The sequence below is a fragment of the Olea europaea genome, chromosome 11 (genome assembly GCF_002742605.1).
Source record: "Olea europaea var. sylvestris chromosome 11, O_europaea_v1, whole genome shotgun sequence".
NCBI classification, from domain to species: Eukaryota; Viridiplantae; Streptophyta; class Magnoliopsida; order Lamiales; family Oleaceae; genus Olea; species Olea europaea.
Genome location: NC_036247.1, coordinates 8,390,864 through 8,403,348, shown reverse-complemented (window position 1 = coordinate 8,403,348; position 12,485 = coordinate 8,390,864). Strand labels below are relative to the sequence as shown.

The 12,485-nt window shown below is 31.6% G+C and overlaps 1 protein-coding gene across 1 annotated transcript; it reads right to left on the bottom strand.

The window, feature by feature from the left end:
• Window positions 1–9,060: 9,060 nt before the first annotated feature.
• LOC111403230 lies at window positions 9,061–11,821 on the bottom strand. Its single transcript, XM_023031656.1, has 4 exons — window positions 11,353–11,821; window positions 11,031–11,100; window positions 10,857–10,910; window positions 9,061–9,331 (listed from the first exon to the last, which is right to left on the bottom strand). Exons 1-3 carry the CDS (start codon window positions 11,671–11,673, stop codon window positions 10,861–10,863), a joined length of 441 nt encoding a protein of 146 aa, XP_022887424.1. The 5' UTR covers window positions 11,674–11,821; the 3' UTR covers window positions 9,061–9,331; window positions 10,857–10,860.
• Between the last annotated feature and the right edge of the window lie 664 nt (window positions 11,822–12,485).

Here is a 12,485-nt window from a genome sequence, read left to right as displayed (position 1 = left end):
CCCCCCCCCCCCCGGCACTTTTTTTTCTTACTTCAAAATTTTCTTCTTCAAATAGAAGGGCATTTAAATTTTACAATATTTTTTTAAATATATAGTTAAAAAGTTATGATAAACAGTAAAATAAAAAAAATCTCAAGAATGTTTAATTAAAAATGAATGTGAAAAAAAGTGATTATCAAAAATTCACTTTCACACACGGGCATATAAAAATTTAATATGTATAATTTAATCTAATATTTTATAAGATCGATAATTGCTACTAAACTATTATTCACACATTTCGTAATACTAACAACTTATAAGCACTTAAATACGAAAAAACTTATACTTTTTCTTTATTATTGTCCATTACATTCTAATCTAACTTACAAAAACCTAGAATCGACTACAAGTGGGCTATGGTATTATTAAATGCAAGATCCAAAGGGTTAACAGTGGAATGACTTTAATAAGCCAACACCAATCTCATAGCAATAATTATAATTTTAAACAAAGTTTTCAGTGAGAAATAAATAAGTGTTCAGCTTCTTAATATAGTAAAATTAATCTCAGTTCAATTCGGTGCAGTGATTAATTATACTTAAGCCACCCTTGATATCAAATCTAATCTGATCTTGTCGTTTGTTTCGTGAAATAAAAATATTAATGAAATTTAAAAACAATTTTTTTACTGTTTTACAGACAGACATTTCATTTCAATTTTCAAAATAATTGTTCACAGGATTTAAACTGAATAATGTTATTTGTAATGAAAACTACCAGCAGTCGCCTTATGTGGCGTACACTTAACAATTTTTCATTTGAAGTATAATTCAAAAAATAACTACCATATCTATATGTCAAATACTAAATTGTCAAGTATATGTCACATAGGACGACTTACTACGAATAGCATTACTCATTTAAACTATCTTTCTCGTAAAATAAATGATAGGCTGAATTTCTGAATCTCAAAATAATAACTACTTAATGACAATTTTACGCTTTTAGCTAAATTAATCTACTAGTACAGTGTAATTTATTAACTTTGCTTTTTGTAGGAATGAAAAATAAGAAGAGATTTCAAATTTAATTATTGAGCTTTAAACTGCTACCTTATGAAAAAGGAACTTCCACATTGTCCCCGCTAGGGCTGGACATGGTCCGGTTCGGTTCGGTTCTAACGAGAATCGAACCGACCCGAAATTTTCGGGTATTTAGTAAGTGGAACCGTCGGGTCCAAATTTAATTACGGAACCGTTCGGATTCGATTCCATTCGGTTCGGTTCGATCCGGTTTGGTTCCATTCGGTTCCGTATTATAATTAAATTTTTTAATATATACAAAGTTACGTTAATTTAATTAATGATATATTTAATATTAGCTCTTACAAAATAACGTAGTTCAATTTTATGTGTTTCACGTCTCTCTTTGCTGAATTCTTCATAAATTTGATTATTAAAATCACAGAAAAAGAAAGATAGTGAGCTCAAAATAATTAAGAGAGATATTGTAGAGTTTTAATTCGATTTTCCCCAGTAGAAACGACACTACAGTAGAATAACAGATTTGGATAAAATTGAGGTCAATTTGATTAAGTCGATTTTGAACTGAATATTAGAAATTGGAAAATCACATTTTGTGGTTTGAACTAAATTAACTAGTTAACAAATTTATTTAGAAAAAATAAAATAATTTACTTATTTAAAATAAATTAATTAAAAAAATTACGGAGATTCGGTTCTTATTCAGTTCTTCGGGTCTTGGCCTCGAACCGAGAATCGAACCATACCCGTCGGTTCCTGATTCAAATACCCATTCGGGTATTTAACTTAAGAAGAACCGTCGGGTTCAGTTCTGTTCGGTTCGGGAGTTTTGTCCAGCCCTAGTCCCCGCTCGGAATATAAGGGGGGAGACGATCTCCGTCCCGAATTTTTCAATCTTTTAGTTTTACTTTATTTTTATATTTTACGACTAAAGCTGTATTCAGAAAATAAACATAATATTAAAAACAATTAATTAATGAAACGAAACAGTAAATATTTTTTTTTTTGTGTGTGTTTGAAACCCATTTTTCTTAAAAATGAATTTTGTAATAGTGATTTTTTGAAAAATGTATAATTGAAAATGCATTTGAGAAAAAATAATTTTTTAGATAATGAAATCAAAGATGAAATTAATCCTCACCTCAACCCCCCACTCTTGACTGTCCCTGCACCACCTCCCGAAAGTCCCAGGAGGACGAGGACGAGGATGAGAATTGTCGCCCCCTCCCCAGCTCCGGTTACCTCAAAGTAAAGGGTGATAAAGTATAAATATTAGGGGAATTTGGCCATTTGACATAACTAAACAATGTATTTGATGAAATGACCTTTGACCAATAATAAAAATAAATAAAATATGTAAGATATTTTAGTTAGCAAAATGACAAAATTCTCCTTTAATTGTTAACTTAATGTCTTCCAACTTCTCTCATTTAATCCCGCCATTTTTTTTTTTTTTCAAATTCACCTTAAAACCCTAATTTCTTTTTTTTTCTTTTGAAAATAACTTCTTCCCTGTTCATCTTTTTCAATTTTAAGTTCTCAAAATTACATTCACCTATTTTATTCTCTTCAATCACATTTGAACAAGAGTTTGATTAACATATATTTACAATGAAAGAAAGAGGAAAGATGCTTTTAAAAATTCCATCTATGTTGTATTTTTATTACTAAATATGATATTAAATAATATTTAGTTGGTATTGTTTGCGTATTTAGTTTACTTTTTGTGTTATTTGCAACCATTGGATGTAATAACATTTCAATTACTATCTGAAATATAAAACACCACTCCAGCCGTTATTTGTACAATAAAACGACACTACAGTCATTATCTGCTGTAGTTTTATTTTTTCAACGAAATGACTCTAATAATGGACTCACTAACGTATATAATAAAAAAAGATTGACTAGCCACAAATAACGATTGAAACGACATAATTTTTATATTATTAAGATGGTGAAAATACAAGTTATCACATTTATATGTATCGATTAATTGAATAAACATATATTAATTTTTATACCTATCGAGTACATATTACAATGTAAATAAATTTCAGTTATTATTTTTCAGGAAAGGAATGGACCGTGACTATTTATACTTATATTTATACATATAACAGTACAAGTGTCGTTTTCATGTCCAGTAACGACACTTGTGCCGTTCTGAAATTTTCACCTATATCCAATTTTTTCAACAAAACGTCATTTAACAATGGACTCCCTAACACATGTAATATAAAAAGTTTGACAATGTCATAAATGACGTAAATGAGTTCCACTATTAGTTCTCCGGACATAGAAAAGACGTAGCTTTTTTTACTCATATAACCTTTGTTTGAGCCTTATTTTTTCATCAAAATGTATTATTGAACAGTAAGTTGATCTCATTTTAACCACATGTTCAATAAAATAATATTACACACAAACTCAAAACTTTTTCTCATTTTTTAACCACACATTTTTAATTATAACACTGTTACAAAATTCATTTGTTAAAAAAAATGGGGCTCAAACAACCCCATAATGACACAAGAGTCGTTTTCATATTAATAACGGCACTTGTGCTATTCTGTTGATTTTTCCTACATTTTTATTAATGTATTTTAAGTTAAATATTTGAGTTTTAATTATACATATGTCTCTAGTTTGTTATTTCATGATAATAACACATGTTACATTATTAGAAATATAAGCATCAATGAAATTGGTACAAGTGCCGTTACTGAACTTCTAAGAGAAAGGTAAGAACGATATAAGTGCTTTCATGTTTGTTACGAAATTTCATAAGAACGGAGCAAACATCATTACTCAGATGAAAATATTTATGATTCATTAAGAGATCTAATATATGAAATCGTTGTACTTGAATAAAATCAAAATATATGAAAAATTAATAGAACGTTACAAGAGCCGTCATTGAAATGAAAATGACCCTTCCGTCGGTCTATCTATAAATATGAGTTGAGAAATATGCTTATTAATTGTCAGTCTAGTATTCCAATGATGGCATAACTGTCATTATGACTATAAATTTCCTTGTCCATGAGAACGACACTTATGGCGTTATACTAATAGGATAACGCCACTTTTCTATGAGAATGACACTTGTATCGTTATTGAGATGAAAACATTCATGAGAACGGCACAACTGTCACTATATTTGATTTATAAGTGTCCATGAAAATGACACAAGTGCAGTTATAGTAATTAAAAAGTCCCTAAGAACGGTATCAATGTCGTTATTGAGATGAAAAATTCTCAAAAAACAGCACAAGTGACATAATAAATATAAACCTCTCTTATTACTATGAGAACTGCACAACTTAGGATGCACAATTCTAAAGGTTATTGCATTAAAACAAATGAAATAAAGGAGAAATTAACAGAATAGCTCGTGCCGTTACTAATAATAAAACAACACTTGCACCGTTCTGTTTATCATTACGAGTTTAAACAACCAGGACCCGTTTTGTCTCGTAAAATAATAAGTTGAATCCATTTAACTTGCAAGGTGGATATGGCATTTAAAAAAAATTAAGAGATATGCTTATTACTTGTATTTTGTTGAAAATAATAAAATTACTTGTGCCGATACTGAGATGAAAAGTTCTAAGAGAACGATACAAGTGCCGTTTAAAGGATAAAAATGTCATTGAGAACGTCACTTATGCCATTACTAAAATGAAAAATTCTAAAAGAACGACACAAATGCCGTTATTTAAACATAATTTTTCTACGAGAACAGCACTTGTGTCATTACTGTAAAGAAAACGACACTTGTCTCGTTCTGTCTATAAATACGATTATAGGCAACCACGATTCATCCATGTCCCAAAACTCATTTCAACTACAAGATGGATATGTCATTTACAAAAATTGAGAGATATGCTCATTAATTATATTTTCTAACGAATCAATACAATAACTTATGATTTCACCAACTCGATATTGTATAACTTATATCAATTCAACTGTTTTTTGTCATGTGATCAACATTTCTAACTTCTTCAAATTAGATGATCTATGTTTAAGGTCGCTGCGTTGGAAAAAAAGTAAAATATTTGTGACATCAATGGAACGATATAAAAGCTGTTAAACGACACTTGTGCCGTTCTATCTATAAAGACAAGTATACATAGCCACGATCCATCCATACCCTGAAAATTAATAAGTTGAACTCATTTCAATTGCAATATGAACATTCCGTTTACAAAAGTTGAAAATGTGCTTAATAATTATATTTTCTAACGAATTAATACAATAACTTGTGATTTCACAAACTCAATATTGTATGATTTATGTCAATTCAACCGTTTGTTGTCCCATGATCAACCTTTTTAACTTTTCTAAGTTAGAAGATTTAATGTTTGAGGTTATTGCACTGGAAAATAAACAAAATATTTAAGAAATTAACAAAAAGGCACTAGAGTTGTTAAACAACATTTGTGTCGTTCTGTCTATAAAGACGAATATACATAGTCATGACCCATCCATGTCTTAAGAATCAATAAGTTGAACTCATTTAAATTGCAATATGAACATTTCGTTTACAAAAGTTGAGAGAGATGCTCATTGATTATATTTTCTAACGAATCAATACAAGACTCGTGATTTTCAACAATTCAATGTCGTATAATTTATGTAAAAATCAACTTTTCTAATTTTCTTAAGTTAGGAGATCTAGTGTTTGAGATTGTTGCGTTAGAAAAGAAGTAAAATATTTGTGAAATTAATAGAACGACAAATAAGCTGTTAAACGACACTTGAGTTGTTCTGTCTATAAAGGCGAGTATACGTAGTCACGACCCATCCATGCTCCAAAAATCAATAAGTTGAACCCATTTCAATTGCAATATGAACATTCTATTTACAAAAGTTGAGAGATGTACTCAGTAATTATATTTCTAACGAAGCAATATAATAACTTGTGATTTCACAAACTCAATATCGTATTATTTATGTCAATTCAACCGTTCTTTGTCTCATGATCAACATTTCTAACTTTTTTAAGTTATGAGATCTAATGATATTGAACAGATATAAAGAATGACATAGCTAACGTTACAATGACATAAACTTATTAACGGGAACGCTACAAGTCGTTACTATGATAATAACGGCACTTGTGCTGTTATTGAGAATAGAACGAGTATGAACAGCCACGAGCCTTCCGGGCCTTGATATTCGATAATTTGAATTCATTTAAGTCGCGAAATGGACATGTTGCTCACATAATTTGGGAGATACTTTCATTACTTTTGTTTTCCAACGAATGTGAATGATAACTTGTGATTTCATCAACGCGACATCTACAATCTATGCCAATTTTGTCGTTATTCGTCACATAATTAATAATTCTGACTTTCTTATGTTAGGAGATCCGATCCTTGAGGTCGACGCGGTGAAAATGAAGCGAAATATAAGAGAAACAAACAGAACGACACAGGTGACGTTAAACGTCACACGTGTCGTTCTATTGATAAACACAAGTATGAGCAGTCATAAGCCTTTCGGGCCTCGATATTCCATAATTTGAACTAATTTAAGGTGCGAGATGGGCATGCCTCTCATATAATTCGAGAGATACTCTCATTACTTTTGTTTTTCAACGAATGTGGATGGTGACTTGTGATTTCACCAATGCAATATCTACAATCATTGCCAATTCTACCGTTATTTATCACGTAATCAATAATTCTGACTTTCTTAAGTTATGAGATCCGATCCTTGAGATCGACGCGGTAAAATTGAAGCGAAATATAGGACAAACCAATAGAACGACACATGTGCCGTTAAAAGTCACATGTGTCGTTCTTTCGATAAACATGAGTATAAGTAACCACGAGCCTTCCGGGCCTCGATATTCGATAATTTGGACGCATGTAAGTCGTGAGATGGACATTTCGCTCACATAATTTGAGAGATACTCTCATTACTTTTATTTTTCAACAAATGTGGATGATGACTTGTGATTTCACCAATGTGATATCTATAATCTATATCAATTCTACCGTTATTTGTCATGTAATTAATAATTCAGACTTTTTTTAAGTTAGGAGGTCCGATCCTTGAGATCGATGCGATGGAAATGAAGCGAAATATATGAGAAACCAATAGAACGACACAGGTGCCGTTAAACGTCACTTGTGTCATTTTGTTGATAAATATGATTATGAGCAGCCACGAACCTTCCGGGCTTTGATATTCCATAATTTGAACTCATTTACGTCGTGAGATGGACATGTCGCTCACATAATTTGAGAGATATTTTCATTACTTTTGTTTTCCAACGAATATGGATGGTGACTTGTGATTTCACCAACGCGACATTTACAATCTATGTCAATTCTACTGTTATTCGTCACGTAATTAATAATCTGACTTTCTTAAGTTAGGAGGTTCAGTCCTTGATGTCGACGCGATGAAGATGAAGTAAAATATAGGAGAAATCAATAGAACGACGCATGTGCAGTTAAACGTTACTTATGTCGTTCTGTCGATAAGCTTGAGTATAGGCAGCCACGAATCTTTCTGGTCTTGATATTCCATAATTTGAACTCATGTAAGTCGTGAGATAGACATGCCGCTCACATAATTTGAAAAATACTCTCATTGCTTGGACAACATGAAAAATGAGAACAGCACTAGTGCTGTTACTGTTATGAAAACAGCACAAGTGTCGTTACTTATGTAAACACGATGCGAGTAATTGATATCTTGTATATTTAAAAATAAATTGTTATTAGATCAATGATATTTAATTTCTGAACATCATTTCTATATTTTCTAGGTAAATTACTAAAAACGGTACCAATGATGTTTTATTATCACAAAAAATAAATATATGTCATTATAGCTTCATCGATTTAAGTATATATTAAATTGATATGAAAATAGATATCATATTTAAATTATCAAAGTAACCACAATATATTATCAATAAGGGACAGATTATAATAGATAACGGTTGTACTATCATTTTACATGGAGGATAACAACTATAGTGTCGTTCTATATTACAGATAACAACTGGAGTGTCGTTATCATCCAATAGTTGCGGACGGTACAAATATACACCAAATGAGAAAATCAATTAAAATATTATTTTATATTATATTCAACAATAAAAGTACAAATGTAAATGAGATTTCTAAAAATACTTTTCTTTTTTCTTTAAATATAGTAGAGATTCAATGTAGATAATATGAATACCAAAATTCTTATTCAAATGCTTACAATATTGGAGAAGATAGAAGAATAATACAATAAATAACAAGATTTTAGGGAAGAAACCACTGGGAAAGTACGTTGATGCGTTTTGTAGATGAATTGAGGGATTTAATTGAATTGAAAGAGGTATTTGAGTATTTTTCATGGTGAAGACATTTTAGATAATTGACATTATTTGTTTATTGTATTTCGTAAGTAAATGTCATTTGACCAAAAAACATTGAATGAAGGTTATTTTATCAATATCATTATTTGGCTAGGCTTTTTTTTATCAAATCCCCCTAAATATTACAGGTCAACCTTCACTATGTCCACTCCAAAAGATTTCTCTCAAAAGAAAGTTATCCGAAACCATATTTTTTGAGTTTTAATTTCATTATTCAAGTACAAACTTTTTCTTCTTTCAAAAATCAATTGGTTACATATAAAAAAATATATATATATCACAATCAAACATCGTAATTATAGGTCACGATCATTTATCAAAACAAGTCAAGTCACGTACCACTTGTCTTTGAAAGTTTTTATAAGTTTATTGATTTTGAAATTGTATTCCTAAACTAGATGCGAAATTATCCCTTCCCCTAGTCTTTTAACAAAATTGTGGAAGGTGAAAGCCCACGTTTCGACCATAAACTACCCTAAGACATTATCATATGGCTTGGGAGGGCTCAGTTCAACCTCTGCCATTTATCGGGCCTTAACAGCCCACTTATATAAGAATCATGGAGTGAGTGTTTCATTCCTTAAAGAGGAATAGGAAGCTCGATAGACAACCTCAGAAGTTAACTGTAGACCAACATTCAAAGCATTATTTGGTTTGGGGAATTAATTCCAACTAGTTATTTAGTGAACATGACATAAGAATGTATGAGATACAAACAAGTGCACACTGATATCTTGGACTAGAAAGAATAATTTAGCCACACATCATATTCATCTCTAAGGATTATAATTTGTACATTACATTCAACCATGATGTACAGTGATAAGCAGGGAAAATAGAAAAGATTTAGCAATAAAAGGATGGTACCGTCACAAGGCAATTCTCAGCGCACAAATTGCAAAGAACCCTACGCAAGAGAGTGAGATGCTGATTAGCCAATCATAGGAAACGATGCCAGGAGCAATCTCTTGCCACCAGATAGTGATATATGTAAACAGCTTACAGAGCGCATTTAAGAGAGAATTAAGGTAGTTATATGGAATGAAGTGATGAAAAAGAATAAACAAATAGAAAATGAAAAGCTAGCAAAATAATGGTAAAGAACTAAAGATTATAATGCAAGTAAGAGGAAGTACCCCATGGAACCATCTTCTCTCGACTTACATTTGAACCCTCTGCAATTTTGTACTCTTATCCAAAATGATAATAAAGACTACAAAACTATCCTTCCATCCCACAGAGGACATCTTTCTTTCTATTTACGATGTTTCAGAAAAGAAAGTTTGCTATCCTAAAAAGGATCCCACATTATTATTTCAACTGATATTTAGCAGCAGTAAGCAAATTGTCTTCAGAATTAACTTCATATGGGAACATCTTCTGCCCCTTTGGTACAGATTCTTTAAAACTCATTTTTTCCCGAACTAATTTTCTAACACACATTCTCTCCATAAGATAATTTTGCACATGAATCCATATCGTTTCCGTACTTTTTAACCACAAATTCTACCCAAAAAAAAAATAATAAAAAATAATAATAATAATAATAATAAAATCACTTCTCACATTAAACAGGCCCTTTGTTCTTTCTCATTGTTATTAGGCCACACAGAAAATCTACTAGAGAAGAATTGTCAAACTACTGTTTATTCCCAAAGAAAATTGTCTGACAGACTCCTAGCATTTTGTCTCTATGTTCCCACATATCATACTTTGAATGATCATTCAATGGACATAAGAAAGTGAAAGAAAAATATAAAACCTCGGTTGGGACTCTTAAGACGTAATACTACAAAGGGCATTAATTACTAAAAAATTCAGAAACGGTGGAAAGATTACTGCTGTAAAAAGAAATATATCAGTTCAGGTATTTAGATTGACTAGTTCTCTTCTATCATTGTGCTCAACAGATAATTCTATGCAATTGGGTAGGAAAATCCTGAACGAATCAGCTAGAGCGAGTGAAACAAAAAGATTTCTATACCAACTAGATGGTTGGGTGGGTCAAAGTCTTACAGATGAAGACACAAGACCAGACAAGTATGTTGGTGCTTGAGAATTAAAACAATATCAAGAATAAATCTATCAAAGTAAAAGCTATCAGTTAATAATCAATAAAGACCTCAGAGTAAAACTATTTCCCAAGAAATGCTGAAGCATTATGTCAAACTAAACCACCCTAAGAAGAGTCAAAGCAAAGTCACACAATCTGATTCTAACAAGGGTAGACAATGTGGATGCTCATCAATTAGATTCAAAACTTATGTTCTCTATTTACTTAATGAGAATGCAGAGAATATAACCCAAGATGCATAATTAAAACACTTTAATAGCAAAAAATGTAAGACCTTAAGTCGAGAATCAAGGCAATCCTAAGTTAAATGCAGCAAAAATAGAGAGATGAAAATGCCAACTCGGCAAACATAACAAACCTATTCAAGAGCCAGCTATCAACTCATCTGAATCAGAGTCACTTGCATTGTAACCTGCAAAATTTATTTCCACACAGGGACTTTGTTACGTCAGGGAATGGAAAATATGTAACAATCACCCAGGCACTCACATACTCGTGCGCTGAGGGAGTGGTGATGGCGGAAGAGTTTTACCTGGGCGCTTATTGCTGACTTTCCAAACTGAAGATCTAACTCTCGAGGCTCTTGACATCCAAATCCTTCCCTAAAATTCCATTCCAAGAACTAATACTTAAAATCAGGCAATTGTCAAAAGTTAAAAATAACATTAAAGAGCATCCAATAATACAAGCCAATCAAACATATAAAAGCAATCAATCTGGAAAAAATCCACAGTAACGATACAGCTACAAATAATCATATAGACGTTCTTATTCACTCTAAATCACAATAACAACAAAAAAAAGGAAAACTATGGACCAAGCAAAATTAAAGGGGGAAAAAAAAAAAAAAAAACCTTTTGGGCATCTCTAGGGACACCATAGCCACTATAATACATCTGGCCTACGAGGACCTGCATATTGATATCCCCAGCTCTAGCTTCGTTGAGAGTATCACGGAACCACCTCCTTACACAGTCCCCCACCACTTCCGACAGCGGCAGCCGCCGTAGCTTGTTGGTCTCTCCATTACTGCTCTCCCCTTCTTGTCCCATCATCTTCTCTTCCTTTATCCCGTTCTTATTCGATTTCGGCCGCCGCCAGTTCGGTGGAGGGTTATGATGGTGGTGAAGCTGCGGTGTTGTTGAGGATGATATTGTGAGTACTAATCTTCCCATAATAAAAAAGAAAAATAGTTAATTATCATTATATCTGTACAAACTTTTGTGCTTATCTGGGATTTTTTTTATGATTAGTTCTATAGATACAATTTTTTTATATGTAAATATCGGCGAAACTGGGTCGTTTTTGAAACGGGGAATGGTTTTTTGTTTTTGCATCTTGACGGAGAATCATACGACGTCGTATTACCGACGTGGTAGCCACTCTATTGACCTGTAAAGTGGACCTCCCCATTCAGATTGGAGCGGTTTGCGGGGTTGTGCATGTTCTTGTAAATTTCCGTAAAGGGAAAATAGCAAAGAGGTCCCCAGTATTCTAAAGGATAATTAAGTTCACACTACACTTTTTAATAAATGTACTATAAATTAATTGTACTTTAAAGTTTTGATCGTTATTTATTGGTAATGTTATATTTATGTTCTTAAGTTTATTTTCATCGCATTTTTATTCTTAAATTTTATCTCTAATAATGATTTTTTTTTTCGAGAAAATTTATTAACGTTCTTAACAATTTTGTATTTGTTGTTTTTTGAGCTTATTTATGATTATGAGGGGTAAAAAAGTCAATTTGACCATCTTTCTGGAATTCTAGATTAATGGGAACCATCGTTAATGACAAGATGTGCTAATTAATGTAACGTCGATGATAAGAATGCAATGTCAAAAAGTTAGAGATATAAGTATGACAATAAGAAAAAGATTAAGGAACTTTTACATAATTAATAGTGCGCCTAACAAAAAAATATTAGTGTTAATGTGTAAGTCATTTTCAAATAGTTTTAGCCTTGTATTCAATTAACATTCTAAA

What these genes read in the sequence shown, in the direction of transcription:
- LOC111403230 (XM_023031656.1), bottom strand. Translation starts at nt 11,673, where the DNA reads ATGGGAAGATTAGTACTCACAATATCATCCTCAACAACACCGCAGCTT. An exon ending in TCCCTAGAGATGCCCAAAAG is followed by an intron (nt 11,101 to 11,352) that starts GTTTTTTTTTTT and finishes ATGGAATTTTAG; the next exon opens with GGAAGGATTTGGATGTCAAG. An exon ending in AGTCAGCAATAAGCGCCCAG is followed by an intron (nt 10,911 to 11,030) that starts GTAAAACTCTTC and finishes TAAATTTTGCAG; the next exon opens with GTTACAATGCAAGTGACTCT.